The following is a 17,639-nucleotide window of genomic DNA, read 5'->3' on the forward strand; positions in this document are numbered from 1 at the left end:
TGCACCCTGGGAGCCCCCGACTCCCCCTCCCGCCCCCGCCGGCTGCCCCCCTCCTTCCCTGTGTTCTTTCTTGAACTCTGTGGGTCGAGCCGGCTAGGCACAACTGCGGTGGGGGGACCCCAGGCATGGCTACAGGTGAGCAGAGTTGGGGCAGGGGCCGGGCGGGGCCCTCACAGTGCACCCTGCAGGCCTGGAGGGTCCTCAGGCTCCTGAGAGGCTGGTGGGGAGGCCCAGCCTGCAGCGCGGGGTCAGCAGGGTGGTGAGGCAGCGCCATCTGGTGGCCTGTGCTGGTGACACCAGGAGGCAGAGTTGGGAAGGCGGCCTGTATGGTCACCGGAGCCATCTGTGAGTGGGACTCTGGACCTGGGGTTTTGGGGGGTGCCCACGAGGGTGAGGGAGGGGAACCAGCAACTCAGTTGAAGAATAGGCTTTAGTGATGAATCAGCTGCATGGCCCCGGGGCAGGATGTGAACATGGCCCCCTAAGGGCAACTGGGCACCTGCCTAGGAGCCGGAGGCCTGGGCTCCAGGCCATCAGCCCCCACCTTGGTCAGGGTGCCAGCTCTGCCCCATGCCGCAGTCCCCCTGTGTGGGATGCAGGTGGCTGGGTGGGGAGGAGCAGGAGCAGACCTGGGCCTGCCTGCAGGTGTGTGTCCCCTGTGCCCCGGGTCCTCTCCACAGAGACCTGATTCTCACCCTGCCTCACCCTGCAGGCTCGGCCTGTCCTTGGGTCCCAAGGCAGGAGCCGGTGGTGGATGGGCTTCTTACAGTCCTGGAAGGGTCTGAGCAAGGGCAGGGTCTCCTGACAGCTCTGGAGATGGGGGAGGGCTGGCCACCCCCTAGACAGGGCCCATGGGCAGGGACAGCCCCCCAGCACCTGGCTGGGACCGCTCCCCCAGGGCCCTCTGCAGGACCGTCCTCAGTGGCTCCCGATGCCCAGGCTGCCGGCCCATCACGAAGTACATGAGGGGCTTGGCACTGCTGTCGATGCAGGCCAGGAGGGTGGCCAGCGGGAGGAAGATGGGCAGCAGGAAGTTCAGGATCGGCCGCAGGCTCCAGTAGAGGATGAAGGGCAGGCGGCAAAAAAGGAGCAGGACCCCCGAGCCCTGGACGATGCCACAGAACTTGGGGCGCGGGCGCTGGGAGCAGCAGTTCACCCAGATGAAGAGCACCAGGCAGGCCCCCAAGGCCACGCACGCCAGTGACAGCAGCCAGGTGACGCTGACCGCGTGGTAGCGGATGCAGACCAGCAGGCGCGTGCCCTCACGCAGCAGGCCGCAGGCGTTGGCGGGCAGCAGCACGGCGGGCAGCGTCAGAGCCCAGACCAGGACGCAGAGGCCGGTGGAGGCGTGCCGGGGCCGGCAGCGCTGGTAGCAGGAGGGGAAGATGTCGGAGAGGCAGCGCTCGGCACCAAGGACCGCCAGCAGCCAGAGCCCTGCCGAGAACCACAGGAAGGTGACCACGAAGTAGAGCGTGTCCTGGGAGGAGCCCAGCGCGGCCTGGACGACGGAGAAGGCCACCTGGCAGGACAGGAACAGGAAGTCCGCAGCGGCCAGGTGCAGCAGGTAGGTGTTGAAGGGGCCCTTCTTGATGTGGAAGCCCAGGTTCCAGAGCACCAGCCCGTTGCCCAGCAGCCCCCCAACAGCGATGACCAGAGTCAGGTAGAAGAGGACGCTGTTGACCGTTCTCCAGAGGCTCAGTATGCCCAACATCTCGGCTGGCTGGCAGGCGCGTGGGCAGGAGCCTGTGAAGGGGGATGGGTGCTGACCACCGGCGTCGGTGTGCCCCTGTGGCAGTCAGTAAGCACTGGATGCGTCCCGCCAGGGCCATCCTGGTGCAACTCTGGGCCCCTCCCAGCTGCTGTGTGACCTCGGCCAGGGCTCAGCCCCCCGTCCTGGTCAGGAGTGCCCAGCCCTTCACCACACTGCAGGTGCACGGTCCCTGGCCCCTCCTGGATGGGCAGAGGTGTGTGCTGATTCCCATGTCCTCCCTGACCAGCCCTGCAGAGGCCCAGCACATGCTGCAAGGGTCTCCTTGAGCACAGGGGACATGCAGGGACCAGGAGGGAGGGGCTCTCCTCTGTCTTCTGTTAGGAGCCCCACAGTGGCCTCCCATCCTAAGGCTGAGGCCATACTCCAGCTGAGATCCCCACCCCAGAGGGTCTCTGGACGGCCCATCGAAGTGTCCCAAGGACACTCCATCCTGGGCTGGGGGAGGTCAGGGAGGAGGAGGAGGGCAGACTAGTGGTGGGGCTGAGAAGGTGGAGGGAGACCCTCCTCCAGGCCTGAGCCAGTGGCTACTCCGTGAGGTTTGCAGAAGGAGAGCTGCCCAGGAGGCCACTCCAAAGCCTCAGGTCAAAGGCAGGGACGTCAGAGCAGGTCGCGGGGCTCTGGGTCCTCTCAGGGAGCCGCTCAGGACGAGGGGAGAAAAGGGCACAGGTGTCTGTAGCCAGTGAGGGTCACTAAGGGGTGTGCCTTCCCGGGGAATCTCAGAGCAGGAGGGAGGGTGTCAGGGTGGCCCCCCACTGTTCCCCCCATGGGGGCCACAGCAGCACCTGTTCCAGCCCAGGGAGATGGGGCTGGGGCAGCAGGACCAGGCTCTGGGGTGAGGGGTGCCGGGGTGGGAGAGCAAAGGGAGAGCCAGAGGGAGACAGAGAGATACGGGCGGGGGGAGATGGAGAGGGGGAGGGGGAGGGGGGAGGGGGAGAGAGAGAGAGATGGAGAGAGAGGGAGAGAGAGAGGGAGAGAGAGAGGGAGGGAGATGGAGAGAGAGAGAGGGAGAGAGAGGGAGGGAAATGGGGAGAGAGAGAGAGGGAGATGGAGAGAGAGAGAGGGAGAGAGGGAGAGAGAGGGAGGGAGATGGAGAGAGAGAGAGAGAGGGAGGGAGATGGGGAGAGAGAGAGGGAGGGAGATGGGGAGAGAGAGAGGGAGATGGAGAGAGAGAGAGAGGGAGAGAGAGAGACAAAGAGAGAGAGACAGGGAGAGAGAGATGGAGAGAGAGAGGGAGAGAGAGAAAGGGAGAGAGAGAGAGACAAAGAGAGAGAGACAGGGAGAGAGAGAGATGGAGAGAGAGGGAGAGAGAGAGAGGGAGAGAGAGAGGGAGAGAGAGATGGAGAGAGAGAGAGAGAGACAGGGAGAGAGGAGATGGAGAGAGAGAGAGACAGAAAGAGACGGGGAGAGAGAGATGGAGAGAGAGAGATGGAGAGAGAGAGAGGCAGAAAGAGACGGGGAGAGAGAGAGATGGAGAGGAAGACGGCTACAGGGAGAGGGAGATAAAGAATGAAGAGACAGACAGGGAGAAACAGAGAGACGGGGTCAGAGAGATCGAGGGGGACAGGAAAACGAAGAAGGAGAGGCAGAGACGGGATGAGAGAGACGGAGAGTGGGAGACAGTGAGGCGGAGGTGAGCAGAGGGCGGCGGGAGGGAGGACCCTGACCTGCGGAGGCGTCCCCTGGGCTGCGCCCCTGCCTGGACCGCGCTCCTCTGCAGGCCTGACCCTCTGCAGCTTCGGGGTCTACTCTCCACCTCGCACCCGGGCCTCCTTGCCTGGCCCCTCCCCAGACAGTGGCTGGATCTCTGGGCCTAGACAGCAGGGTCAGAGCCCGAGACCTCAGCTGGACTCTGGTGTCATGTGGTGGCACACAGACAAGACTCTACCCTGCCAGGCCTCGGTTTCCCCAAAGGCCCCACGGAGTCCACTGGCGGCCCTGTGGATCCTGATGGAGGGGGTGGGCTGTGGGGGGCTGTGGGTGGGGGTGGCGACGGGTGCAGAGGAGAGGGTACAGGTCCAGGTTCCGACCTCATGGTCACAGGAACAGAGACCCGGCGCCGGCTTTCAAAGAGCTCCAGGCTGCCTCCTCACCCGTCTTGCCCGAGGTCCTTCCCAGCGGAGATCCTCAGCGCCTCCAGTGCCCCCTGAGAGCCAGACAGGGGCAGGGGACCATGCTGCTCTTACCTGGGCGCAGGTGGAGGGGTGGGGCGAGCCTTCACTCCTGCCAGCCGCCTGTCGAGCGTGACTGTCCCCAGCTCTCCTAGGCCAGCTGGCTCTCCTCTGCTCAGTCCCACGCCGACCGCCCGGGGGCTCCTGGAAGGCCCTATATCCCCTTGTGTCCTCTGGGGCCTGGCTGGCTGGACCCAGGGTGTCCTGGCCAGTTCCCTAGAAGTGGGCGGGTGTGGTGCCTTATTCGCAGGAACCGCGGGAGTGAGCTCAGATGGAGATGTCAGTGTGGGCGGCCTTCCCTTTCTCCCTGGCCCATCTGGGTGGGGAAGCCGAAGGGCCCAGCACGCGAGTTGTTCTGGAACAGCCCCGTCACCCTGGATGAGGACAGGCCCCAGGTGCTGTGAGTCCAGCCCCAGGTGCTGTGTAGTCCCCTTGCTGGGGACTTCTGGCAGAAGGTGGTCCTGGGTGGCAGAAAGACCAGTGGTCCCAGCAATTTGGTCAGTAAGAGGGGCATATTTGTGGGTAGGACAGAAGTGACTTCATCCTGGCTGGATGTCGAAGCCCCAGTTTGTCCCCGGAGCAGGGCCTGGGTGTGAAGCTCCACACCCCGGTGGCTTTGGTGCCACAGTTTGCTGGGAAACTGTGAGGAAAAACTGACAATCGTTTTCCCAGGGTGAGCAGAGGGGCTGGGCTTCAAGATGGCTGTGGTCATGTCAGCGTGGACCCACAAGTCCCCCCCACTAACGTTTAGAAGCCCATGCACCCCTCTTCTGCAGGGTGGTATATTGCATGGGGGCATGTGGACAGGCCACTGGTCCAGTGTGCAGGCAGAGTGGACATGACAGTAGAGTCCCAAGCACGAGTAGACAGACAGACGTGCAGACAAGAATGGCGGTCAGTTCTCCCTCAGGAGCCAAACCAGCCACTTAGCATCTGCTCTAGAAGGAGGGATGGGACCAGGTGTCCCCTGGGCTTTCAGGGTACCATGAGTGGGGATCATGGCACCAGCATCTGGGACATAGACAATGTCACCGTCCTCCCACCTGGGGCAGCTCTCGGCCCAGTGTACACGCCTCCAGGGGGTGGTCACTACGCAGGCTGGGTGAGTGTAGTCAGAGCTTCAGAAGTGACTTCACCCCACTAGGCCACTTGCTGGGAGGAACACGGAGGTAACAGTTCCTGCTATAGAGGGCACCCATCTTGCTCAGAGCAGGGTGCCATGGGATGGGCAGTGAAGTGGCTAGGGCCTTCTCTTGTGCCCATGTAAACTCCAAGGTGCCCAAGGTTCCCTACCTGATTGGGGTGACCAAGGGCCCCACCCATCCTGCTCTCTGTACCGTGCTGCTGTACCTGCAGCCGGCCTGCAGGTCTGGTGAACCAGAGGGCAGTGTCCTCGGTGTGATTGGCTTGTCCTGCACCTCCTGCCCGCTGACTCAGCGCCCGAACCAGGTCATCCACTTGCGTTGGTCCCAAATCTCTCGAGCTCTCCTGTTACCGGAATGTCCTGTCTTTGCCTAGGCCTAGGTGACGCACAGGGCCTGCTGTGAAGCGTCCTAGGTGAGGGGACAGCCCGGGCAGGGTGTGCGAGGGCCTGCTGAGACCTCCGGGAAGTGCTGGCATTGGCCGTGTCCCTCGTGCCTGGCCTGTTTGCCTGTTGAGCTTAAAGGTACGTTTGTCGAGAGCCTTCCAATCTTGGCCTGGGAGAGGAGAGGTCACCAGGGCAGGGCAGACCAGAGGGAGCCTCCAATGCCCGTGTGTACAGAGGTACCGCTGCAGGCTGGCGTTTCCACAGGCGCTGTCCACAGAGGAGACCAGACAACCACAAAGTCCAGAGCTCTGTGTCTGGAGGGAACTTGTAAAGGCCACCTGCTCCCCCAGCAAGACCACCTGTCAGTCAGTGTGGAGGTGGTACAGGATCTTCACGGATGGTCCAGGTCCCTGGCTCCTGTGGGGTGGACAGCCATCCCCTTGTGCAGGGATGACAGCCATCTCCACCAGTTACACCGTGTTATCGAGAGAGTGGGCAGTAGTACCAGCAGGGGCCAGAATGGTGGGGCCCGTGCTCCGTCCTCTGGTCTTGCAAGTCCAGCTGTAAAGGGGCACCAGGAAAGGCACTGGCCAACTCCAGTGGAGGCTGTGCAGAGCCGAGGGGGCCCTTGTCCTCCTGTTGCTGTGTGGGTGTGGCGGTGTGGGCAGAGGTGTCACTGCGCGAAGGTGTCACCCACCTGACTCCCTCGTGCTCAAGGCTGTCTTAGGGCCAGCCAGGGCTGTCGAAGGAGCTGTAGCAGGTGGAAAGGTCCGTGAGCCTCCCGGGTGCACTGCCCACCTCGGGTCAGGAAGCCTAGCGGGGTCTCGCCGTGCTTCTCCCACGTTGCTTTACCTGGACTTTGGGGACCCCCATGGGGTTCTGCCATGTCTTTCCTAGCAGGATGTCCACCCCCAGAATGTCCTCAGGGACCAAGGAGGTGAGCACCAAATGAGGAGCTGGGGCGCCCTCTGCGTTCCTAGGTGCACCAATGGACACTGAGGGCCTGGCCCCACATCTGTCAGTGACCGCCAGGGCCCTGGGGAACATTCCGGGTTGCCAAGGACCTGTACCCTCAATGCTGTTCTGGTCTCCCCCTCTTAGATGACCTGCAAACAGTGGTTCCACCTGAGTCCTCTGGTCACTCTTGGGGGCCCTCGCTCTGGGTGGGCCTCGGCCCCACCCTAGCCACGGGGAGTGAGGAGCCATCCTGAGTAGCTGGCAGTGCAGAGCCTGGACGCCCCTGCCCTCCCTCACGGAAGGCGGGAGCTGGGCTGCTGTTGGGTCAAGTTCCTTCCCCTGGTGACGAGACTGTCCCAGGGCGTTGGTGCCTGTTCCCTGTGGGCAGCGCAGGCCACGGCCCCTTCTCGCCTGCACCTCGTCCCGTTTCTTTTCCTTTCCCCTCTGCCTGCCTTTCTTTGCTGAGAGGCTTTAGAACAAGTGGCACCCTGTCCCCACCAGAGCAGCAGTGGCTCCCCCATCAGGGACATCCCATCCACCATTGGCCGAGAAGTGGGGGAAGCACCCTCAGGGGCACGTGTGACCATTTGCTTTTCTTCCCAGGTTTAAGATGGCCGAGTCAGGACCCCGGGACCCCGGGAGGAAAGGGCTGGCCACATGAGCCCTCCTGCCGCTCACCCGGGGCTTCCTCCAGGCTTCTCCACGGGCACCCGTCCTGGCGATCCCCCCGCGTGGCCCTGCCTCTGTCATGTCCACTGGGATCCAGTCTACAGGGGGAGCTTCCCTGGGCCTCACGTACAAGTGCTGGACGAGAGGTGACAATTGCTTATTTTTCCTGCTTTATTTCTGTCCAGAGAAATGCCCGTAGGCCCTTCATCCAGGCAGCCACATTCACAGGCCAGTTGTCACATGCTCCTGTAGGATCTAGCAACTCCACAGCATCACAACCCTGAGCAGTGACCGTCCCTGAACCTCAGGCCCCTCCTGCCTCCCCATAGTTAATGCTGGAACAAAAAGGCAGGGCTCACAGTTGAGGTCCCTGTCCTCGTTTTTCTGATGCGGGTGTCCTCACTACCCTTCCCCAGGACCCCATCCCTGCATCGCAGTCTGACCACGAGGGGACAGCTCTACGGGCCTCCTTCCCAGCCCTTGCCCCCCAGCCTCAGGGCTGCAAGCTGAGGTTCTGGCTGTGGAGGTGTGCTGAGGTGGACAGAGAGGTAGTAGAGAGACACGAGTCTCTTTCAAGTTGTGACTCTTCCAATTCCTTTACCCGATGGACATCAGTGGCTAGTGGAGCTGCCCACAGGGAGCGCTGCAGCGTGAGACGCCCTTCCTCCCACAGTGCAATAGATGGCATTCGGTGACCGGCTGTTTCAGGGAGTCCCAGGCTCAGTTAGGTCACCCCGGGGCTTCCCCGCAGCCCCTCTGGCCACTCCCTCTGCCTCCTGGCTGGCTCAGCTGTACTCTGGAACTGCCCAGTCCTTGTGAGTGAGGACAGGCCCCAAGACGCCAAGAGATGGAAGACAGGTGCCAATCGGAGACTCTGCAGAGGGCGACCTCCTGGGGGCTGGCTGACGGAAGGTAGCCCTGGGGGCAGAAGGACCAGCTGGATCCCCACAATTTGGTCAGAAAGAGGGGCACACTTATGGGCAAGGACAGAAGTGACCATCTTGGCTGAAATGCACCTGGCTTACCTTAAGGTGATATGGAAGTGTTGGGTGCGTCCCTGGAACAGGGCCTGGCTTTGAGGTGCCACATTCAACTCTGGTGCCTTTGTTTACACAGGTTTCCTGGGAGACTCTTCAGGAAAAATGGACCTGGACAACCCTGGAGTTAGAGTCAACAGGGCTGCGGTCACTTCCCCACAAGTGGCCCTGGCCCTCGCTGCGTCTGGGGTGTGTCGGAGAGGGAGAAGCCTGGGACACTCTGTGTCCAGCAAGGGCTGGCCACACCTCCTGGCTGCTCTGCTTGGTGGACGGCCCCTGTCATCTCCAGGTTGCTGCAATGGCCCACGTGACCCAGGCGCTGTGGGCTGAGGCCTGGACGTGGCTCCTGGTCTCACCTTTGTGGCTCTGTGGCTTTGAGGGAATGACCCATCCTCCCTGGGCCTCAGTCCACCACCTCCCATGGGACTGACAGTTCACAGCTCAGTTCCTGGGTAGAGCAGGTGCTGGCCCAGGGCTTCCTTCCACACCCCTTCCTAAGGAGCCCTCCACTGTCTGTCCACCTGCCCTGGCCATCTAGAGCTACTAGACACCAACTGATGCTTGTCCAAACTCTGCCTGCAGAACCACGTAGTGGGAAATGTTCCTCTCAGACATTCTCGTGGACTGTGCTCTATGATTGCTGACTGGGACACACAGCCCGGTGCTCAACACGAGGAATCAGGTGGAAAGGGGCTATCGGCCCTCATATTTCTCACATGGATTTGTCCCTGGTGTGCAGGACAGCTGCTTTCAGGTTGCGCCTGGCCTGAGTGACTCCATAGTGTGTAGGATAACCGCTCTCAGGCTGCGCCTGCCCTGGTGACTCCATGGTGTGTACAACAGCAGTCCTCATGCTGCGCCTGCCCTGAGTGACTCCATGGTGTGTGGAACAGCAGTCCTCAGGCTGTGCCTGCCCTAGTGACTCCATGGTGTGTAGAACAGCAGTCCTCAGGCTGCACCTGCCCTGAGTGACTCCATGGTGTGTAGAACAGCAGTCCTCAGGCTGCACCTGCCCTGAGTGACTCCATGGTGTGTAGAACAGCAGTCCTCAGGCTGTGCCTACCCTGAGTGACTCCATGGTGTGCAGAACAGCAGTCCTCAGGCTGTGCCTGCCCTAGTGACTCCATGGTGTGTAGAACAGCAGTCCTCAGGCTGTGCCTGCCCTGGTGACTCCATGGTGTGTAGAACAGCAGTCCTCAGGCTGTGCCTGCCCTGGTGACTCCATGGTGTGTAGGACAGCAGTCCTCAGGCTGTGCCTGCCCTGGTGACTCCATGGTGTGTAGGACAGCAGTCCTCAGGCTGTGCCTGCCCTGAGTGACTCCATGGTGTGTAGGACAGCAGTCCTCAGGCTGTGCCTGCCCTAGTGACTCCATGGTGTGTAGGACAGCAGTCCTCAGGCTGTGCCTGCCCTAGTGACTCCATGGTGTGTGGAACAGCAGTCCTCAGGCTGTGCCTGCCCTAGTGACTCCATGGTGTGTAGAACAGCAGTCCTCAGGCTGTGCCTGCCCTGGTGACTCCATGGTGTGTAGGACAGCAGTCCTCAGGCTGTGCCTGCCCTGGTGACTCCATGGTGTGTAGGACAGCAGTCCTCAGGCTGTGCCTGCCCTGGTGACTCCATGGTGTGTAGGACAGCAGTCCTCAGGCTGTGCCTGCCCTGAGTGACTCCATGGTGTGTAGAACAGCAGTCCTCAGGCTGTGCCTGCCCTGAGTGACTCCATGGTGTGTAGGACAGCAGTCCTCAGGCTGTGCCTGCCCTAGTGACTCCATGGTGTGTGGAACAGCAGTCCTCAGGCTGTGCCTGCCCTAGTGACTCCATGGTGTGTAGAACAGCAGTCCTCAGGCTGTGCCTGCCCTAGTGACTCCATGGTGTGTAGGACAGCAGTCCTCAGGCTGCACCTGCCCTGAGTGACTCCATGGTGTGTGGAACAGCAGTCCTCAGGCTGTGCCTGCCCTAGTGACTCCATGGTGTGTAGGACAGCAGTCCTCAGGCTGTGCCTGCCCTAGTGACTCCATGGTGTGTAGGACAGCAGTCCTCAGGCTGTGCCTGCCCTAGTGACTCCATGGTGTGTAGAACAGCAGTCCTCAGGCTGCACCTGCCCTGAGTGACTCCATGGTGTGTGGAACAGCAGTCCTCAGGCTGTGCCTACCCTGAGTGACTCCATGGTGTGTGGAACAGCAGTCCTCAGGCTGTGCCTGCCCTGAGTGACTCCATGGTGTGTAGAACAGCAGTCCTCAGGCTGCACCTGCCCTGAGTGACTCCATGGTGTGTGGAACAGCAGTCCTCAGGCTGTGCCTGCCCTGAGTGACTCCATGGTGTGTGGAACAGCAGTCCTCAGGCTGTGCCTGCCCTGAGTGACTCCATGGTGTGTAGAACAGCAGTCCTCAGGCTGTGCCTGCCCTAGTGACTCCATGGTGTGTAGGACAGCAGTCCTCAGGCTGTGCCTGCCCTAGTGACTCCATGGTGTGTAGGACAGCAGTCCTCAGGCTGTGCCTGCCCTAGTGACTCCATGGTGTGTAGGACAGCAGTCCTCAGGCTGCACCCTGCCCTAGTGACTCCATGGTGTGTAGAACAGCAGTCCTCAGGCTGTGCCTACCCTAGTGACTCCATGGTGTGTAGAACAGCAGTCCTCAGGCTGTGCCTGCCCTAGTGACTCCATGGTGTGTAGAACAGCAGTCCTCAGGCTGCACCTGCCCTAGTGACTCCATGGTGTGTAGAACAGCAGTCCTCAGGCTGTGCCTACCCTAGTGACTCCATGGTGTGTAGAACAGCAGTCCTCAGGCTGCACCCTGCCCTAGTGACTCCATGGTGTGTAGAACAGCAGTCCTCAGGCTGCACCTGCCCTGGTGACTCCATGGTGTGTAGGACAGCAGTCCTCAGGCTGTGCCTGCTCTAGTGACTCCATGGTGTGTAGAACAGCAGTCCTCAGGCTGTGCCTGCCCTAGTGACTCCATGGTGTGTAGAACAGCAGTCCTCAGGCTGTGCCTGCCCTAGTGACTCCATGGTGTATAGAACAGCAGTCCTCAGGCTGTGCCTGCCCTGAGTGACTCCATGGTGTGTAGAACAGCAGTCCTCAGGCTGTGCCTGCCCTGGTGACTCCATGGTGTGTAGAACAGCAGTCATCAGGCTGTGCCTGCCCTAGTGACTCCATGGTGTGTAGGACAGCAGTCCTCAGGCTGCACCCTGCCCTAGTGACTCCATGGTGTGTAGAACAGCAGTCCTCAGGCTGTGCCTGCCCTAGTGACTCCATGGTGTGTAGGACAGCAGTCCTCAGGCTGTGCCTGCCCTGAGTGACTCCATGGTGTGTAGGACAGCAGTCCTCAGGCTGTGCCTGCCCTAGTGACTCCATGGTGTGTAGGACAGCAGTCCTCAGGCTGTGCCTGCCCTGGTGACTCCATGGTGTGTAGGACAGCAGTCCTCAGGCTGTGCCTGCCCTGAGTGACTCCATGGTGTGCAGAACAGCAGTCCTCAGGCTGCACCTGCCCTAGTGACTCCATGGTGTGTGGAACAGCAGTCCTCAGGCTGCACCTGCCCTAGTGACTCCATGGTGTGTAGAACAGCAGTCCTCAGGCTGCACCTGCCCTAGTGACTCCATGGTGTGTAGAACAGCAGTCCTCAGGCTGCACCTGCCCTAGTGACTCCATGGTGTGTAGAACAGCAGTCCTCAGGCTGTGCCTGCCCTAGTGACTCCATGGTGTGTAGGACAGCAGTCCTCAGGCTGTACCTGCCCTAGTGACTCCATGGTGTGTACGACAGCAGTCCTCAGGCTGTGCCTGCCCTAGTGACTCCATGGTGTGTACGACAGCAGTCCTCAGGCTGTGCCTGCCCTAGTGACTCCATGGTGTAGAGACGAGCAGTTTGTCATGACCTGTGACATAGCCCAGGTCACATGTGACACATTACCCACCAATCTGAAGCTCCTCTAACCCTTTCTCAGTTTCCCATGACCTACTTCTTTTTTTTTTTAAAGAGAGACAGAGAGAGAGACAGAGAGAGAGAGAGAGAATTTTTCAATATTTTATTGTTTTTTAGTTTTCAGCGGCACAACATCCTTTTATTTGTATGTGATGCTGAGGATCGAACCCAGCGCCACATGCATGCCAGGCAAGCGCTCTACCACTTGAGCCACATCCCCAGCCCATGACCTACTTCTTATGTATCACTCTGTGACGTGTGTGTGACTGTTGTCTTTGGATATTAGAAATTAAGAGTGGAATAAAAGGATCTGTTTTTGTCCTGCTCATGACTACCAGGTGACCTAGGGGTATTCAGTGAATTGCCACAAAGGAAAGTGGGCAGCCTGTGAATTTATTGCTGCTCAGTGAATGCCGACATTGCAGAAAGATACAGACGTGTTTGGTCTATTTTAATGACATAGCTCACTCACGACAGTGGACAAGGACAGCAAGCAGGCCTAGGATTGGCCAGTTTGAGGGATTTCAGGACCCTGGAGCCCAGGGGCTGCCTGGTTGTCCAGCACCACCCTGGAGGGGTGGTCACAGTTTAGGGGAACCCAGGGTGGGCGTGGGCTCTGCACTGAATGGCGGAGTAGTGCTTTACCATCCCTAGGAATTAGCTGCCTGAAGGTCAGTGAGGCCCTAGATGCTCAGGCAGCAGGCACACAGAACAGACAGGGGACGCAGGGGCCACGGTGCGCTGTTAAGGAGAGCGTGGGCCTGAGGCCATGACTCTCTACCTCCTGACCCTTTCCTGGGTGGGGTCTTGCCTGGCAGGAAAGGAGGGGCTGCCCCCTGGCCCCGCAGGCTGCAGCTTGGGGTCAGCCTTCTTGGTCTCTGGAAGCCTCAGTTTCCCCCGGGTTTCTATGAGGTCCTGTGACATCGCCCAGGTCACGTGTGTGACCCGTTACCCACAGCAGATCACAGGCAGAGCGTTATGGCTTCTGCCACCTGCGGAAGCCACTTGCTTAAAAGAAAAACACTCTGATTAAAGCAGCCGAGCTGTGCCCTTCAGTGACCACGCCTGGGGTGGCAGGCGGCAGGACGGGCGCGTGGGAAGGCCCTGGGAGCAAGCGCAGCCTCTGGAGCAGGTCGCTCCAGGGCAGGTGGAGGGGCCCAGGAGAGAGACCCCCACACCTGGGCTGAGAGGAGGAGCAGCTCAGGGCAGGTCACAGAGCTGACCCTCGCCCACGGCCCCACAGGCTGAGGCTTCTCCTGGTGGCTCCAGCTGCTCACTGGGCACAGGGAGGAGTGAGCGGGTCCTCCCAGCTACCCAGGACCCAGCGCCAGGACCACCTCAAGCTTGCAACTGAGCGCAGGGGGGAGGTGGGCAGTGGGCGTCTTCCTGGGCCCTGCCCCGAGTCCTGGGCCTGGAGCCCGTCAGCGCTCCCTGCAGGCCTGGGGAGGGGCTGTGGTGACAGGGGCTCCCTGGAATGTTGGCTGCCCCTGCAGACACCCTGTTCCCGGGCAGTCTGTCCTGCCCTAGGCACAGTGGGTGGGTCCTGGTGGACGCTGGACTGGCCCTCAGGCCATGTCCTCCTAGGACCCTGAGCCTCTTCCTGGTCTGGCTTTGTCTGAGCCTTGGGGAGGGGCCACCTTGGGGAGTGGACCTCAGGGTCATGCAGGGTGAGGGCTGGGGTGCATGGTGGGCCCTCGTGGCTCTGGGGCAGAAGGGGAGGAGCAGCCAGGTGAGCTGAGAGGTGTGGCCAGGTGGAAGCTGCCTTGCCCGTGGGCCCTGGAAGCTCCGATGAAGGCTAGGAGGACCATCACCTGCCCCAGTACCCCTGGCTCTCTCCCCAGAGCATGGGGCTGGGCAGACAGTCTGGCTGAGGGTGCATACCTGCTGCCACACCTGTGCTCCCTGAGTCAGCTAGGAGGACTCAGAGCTGCACCCAACTCCCCTGGACCAAGGGTGGGCTCTCGGGCAGGGGCTCTCAGGCAGGAGGGCATGTCCCGAGGGTCCATGACCTATCTCTCCCCTCGATGGGGAAAAGGGGATGGGGGCCAGTGTGTGTTCAGGGCTCCTGAGCCAGTCCTGAACCAGCAGGGTGTGTGGAGGGATCCAGGGAGGGACTGTCTGCTGGCCTGGGGTGGTCTCAGATCCCCGAGCCTCAGTGTTCTCACGTGTAAGTGCCCTCCCCACCACTGCAGGGTTCTGGGTTAACGTCCAGGCATAGGGCACCCGTGGGCTGGTGGCGCTTCCCCCCCACCCCCCCCGTGGGTCTTCCTCCATCTGAGGAGGTGTGTGTCAGGGCCGAAAGTGGATTTGTGGACAGGGGCCTCCTTTCCTGCTCTCATCTCCCCCAGAGAGACTGAACCGGGCCATCTTGCCAGGAGGTGGACACGGAGGGCCACACTGGCCCCAAGCTACCTCAGGAGGGACCCCTGGGCCCACACCTACCAGGGTGCACAGGAGCCTGGGTGAAGGCCCTGGGGTGAAGGTGGGAGGCCTGGCCCCAGGATGCTGGGTAGGGGTCCCAGGACGCTGGGTAGGGGTCCCAGGACGATGGGTAGGGGTCCCAGGATGCTGGGTAGGGGTCCCAGGATGCTGGGTAGGGGTCCCAGGACGATGGGTAGGGGTCCCAGGATGCTGGGTAGGGGTCCCAGGATGCTGGGTAGGGTTCCCAGGATGCTGGGTAGGGGTCCCAGGACGATGGGTAGGGGTCTGAGACTCTCACCCCACCTCAGAAGACAAGCTCTTGGCCAAGCCTGAACATCACGCTGGCCACGGCCCAGCCACTCCAGGTCAGAAGGAGGTCCTGACAGCTGTAAAGAAGATCTCTCGGACACCCAGGTCAAGACGTGCGGTGGACTTGGGCCCGGAGGGTCAGTGACGTGGTGAAGTTCCGTGGGCTCGTGAGGCTCCGGACACACTTCACAGCCTCTCACACTGTGGACTCGCTTGGTTCTAGTGCTTTAAAGATGACCCAGAGGGGCGGGGGGAGGCTGAGCAACCCACCCATGGAGACGGGGTGGTGGGAACTGGCTCGGCCCAGGCTGGAGGGCTCCAAAGCCCCTGCCCTTGACCCCTGGGGTTGGAAGCTGGCTCGGGCACCGGGAAATGAGACACTCAGGGATCAACTCTGGGTCATCTCTGAGCCCCAGGCCCAGTACCAGGGAGCTCTGCAGCCTGCTGAGGGGCAGAGCCTGGGCTGTGTCCTCAGAGCGACCCTCCTGAGTGGGACATGCCCGCCCAGGAGGTGCAGGTGGGGGGCTGCCCAAGAGCTGAAGTCCAGACTTTCCTGTGGGGCTGCTCCAGGTGTGGGCAGGACTGCCAGGGCCTCCTGCCCACTCAGGGCACTTCTCACGATGCAGAAGAAGCTTTTGCAAAACAGCCTTCCTGAAGCTTGGGGAGAGGTCTGCGTGGTCCAGGACCCGGTCATACATGAGGGGCCAGTGGTCACCGACAACCCCAGGCTCTGGAAGCCCCTCTGAGCCCCTGTCTGCCTTCCTCTGCCACAGCTGTGCAGGGTAGGCCTCAAAGCTCTCCACCCACGTGCAGCCTCATGGGGAGGTCACTGGCACTCGGGACGTCACAAATTTTCAGCTGAGGCTCCTGAGGGGACATGAGCCGATGACGCAGAAGCTGCTGGGGCTTTGCCTGGATGGGCCTCAAGCTCTGGGCGGTGCTGGGTCAGACGACGCCCGGAGAGCACAGCAGGAACCCAGGTGGACACCGGGGGTAGTCCGAGCAGTCTGCCAGGGCTGTGACTGCTGCCCCGCCGCTGCAGCCCGACCCAGCTTCCCCTGGGGTTCAGGGGGCTGCTGGCCCGAGCACCCTGCACCAGGGGCCAGCTCTGCTCCTGGCACAGGGGGAGGGGGCAGCCTCCGCTCACTGGCCAGGGTGTGGGGGTCTGGCGGACATTTTCTTCTGTGGCCCAGCCACCCAGGGTCCCCTGAGTGCCTCACTCCCCATGCCTGAGCCAGCTTCCAATCTCAGGGCATTGTAGACACACTGGAGGGAGGGCCTTGGGGAGCTGAGGCGGGCCACACTGTCCCATCCCCACATATCCGGGGTGTGCCCTCGGCTGTGGGGAGGCTGACGGGGGGAGGCGGGATGAGCTGGCGGGAGACGGCTGGCCTGCCCCCACCTGGGGACTGGCCTGTTCCCTTCCTTGCCTGCCTCTTGCTGTCCCTGGGGAACGTGGGTGTAACCCAGGGGCTCTCATGAGTTCCTGGGCAGGACAACGGCCCTGGGGGGGTGTCCTCAAAGTGCAAGTTCCCAGGCTGCCTCCCCAGAGACCCTCCAGCAGCCTCCCCAGTGAGCTTCACACGGGGAGTGAGGGTGACACTGGTGGTCCTCACAGGCAGGTCATCAGCAGAGACCTCCTTTGGAGGTCCCCTTGGTGGGCAGCTCCCTGGCTTCCAGGCCAGAGCTGAGGTTGGGACGAGGGCCTAGGCCGTCATGTCCACAAGGCCCCTTTGAGAAGCCTCCCTCCCGGCCGCCAGCTCAGCCTCGTCCCCCAGGGCCCTCTGGAGCACCAGGCGGAGGGGCTCGCGCAGCCTGCGGCCCTGGCTGCTACCCAAGCAGAAGTAGGCGGCCGGCTTGGTGGAGCTGTGCACGGCGGCCATGAGGAAGCTGAAGTGGTAGAAGTAGTGGGGGATGTGCCAGTGCAGGTTCCGAGACAGCCAGTAGATGCCGAAGGGCAGGCCGCAGAAGAGGAAGAGGAGGACGGCCAGCAGGACCAGGGCGGGGAAGCCCCGGGGCTGGGGCCGCTGCGGGCCACGCTCCACCCGCAGCAGCAGGAGCAGGCTGGCCAGGCACATGGCACAGCACAGGGCGCCCAGCAGGGCCGCCACCACCAGCCACAGCGTCCTGCACAGGTGGCCGCTGGGCTCCCCGAAGAACTCGGTGCAGGCCCCACTGAGCAGCAGGTCCAGCAGCAGGCAGAGCGCCCAGGCCAGCGCGCACACGCAGGTGGTCAGGTGGCGCGGGCGGCGGCACAGGTACCAGGCGGGGAAGAGGGTGGCCAGGCACTGCTCTATGCTGATGGCCGCCAAGAGGCTCAGGCCCACGATGTAGCAGAAGAACCTCAGTGTGGCCAGACTGGTCTGGACGAAGCCCGGGAAGGTCAGCTGGCGGGGCAGCAGGTCGGGGATGACGGCCACCATGTGGCAGCCGAGGAAGATGAGGTCGGCACAGGCCACGTCCAGGAGGTAGATGGAGAAGGGGTTCCTGTAGACGTTGCGGCTGAGCAGCCAGAGGACCACCCCATTGCCCAGCAGCCCGCCCAGGCTGAGCAGCTCCGTGAGGGCCAGAATGACCAGGTTGAAGGCCTGGTCCTCCTGGCTGCGGTCGGGGGCAGCTACGTGCTGGCCACCTTCCTTCCACTCCATCTCCAGGGAAGGGTGGAATGGGTGGAGGCCGGGAGGCCAGGGACGTCCACTCTGCTCTCTCCTGGCTCCCTGAAACCACAGAGTCCTCTGAGTTTTCTGTTCAGGAGTGAGGGGAGGGACTGGCTAGGGACTGGGTGGGCAATCCGGGTGGTGAGACCCGGCTGAAGGAGGTGCCCACCTTCCATTTCTCCCTGTCACCTGACCTCGCCCTCCTCCCT

At 62.0% G+C, this 17,639-nt stretch overlaps 2 protein-coding genes across 2 annotated transcripts; both read right to left on the minus strand.

Moving 5' to 3' along the window:
• Positions 1 to 838: 838 nt before the first annotated feature.
• Positions 839 to 1,711, minus strand: Mrgprg (MAS related GPR family member G). Its single transcript, XM_027944152.2, has one exon. The coding sequence runs from the start codon at positions 1,709 to 1,711 to the stop codon at positions 839 to 841; it is 873 nt and encodes a 290-aa protein (XP_027799953.2).
• A 14,768-nt stretch (positions 1,712 to 16,479) lies between these two features.
• Positions 16,480 to 17,421, minus strand: Mrgpre (MAS related GPR family member E). The gene has a single exon (XM_027944110.2). The coding sequence runs from the start codon at positions 17,419 to 17,421 to the stop codon at positions 16,480 to 16,482; it is 942 nt and encodes a 313-aa protein (XP_027799911.2).
• Positions 17,422 to 17,639: the final 218 nt, after the last annotated feature.

Source organism: Marmota flaviventris, chromosome 9 (genome assembly GCF_047511675.1).
Source record: "Marmota flaviventris isolate mMarFla1 chromosome 9, mMarFla1.hap1, whole genome shotgun sequence".
Lineage (NCBI taxonomy): Eukaryota > Metazoa > Chordata > Mammalia > Rodentia > Sciuridae > Marmota > Marmota flaviventris.

Coding starts and splice junctions, on each gene's coding strand:
- Mrgprg (XM_027944152.2), bottom strand. CDS start 1,711: ATGTTGGGCATACTGAGCCTCTGGAGAACGGTCAACAGCGTCCTCTTC.
- Mrgpre (XM_027944110.2), bottom strand. CDS start 17,421: ATGGAGTGGAAGGAAGGTGGCCAGCACGTAGCTGCCCCCGACCGCAGC.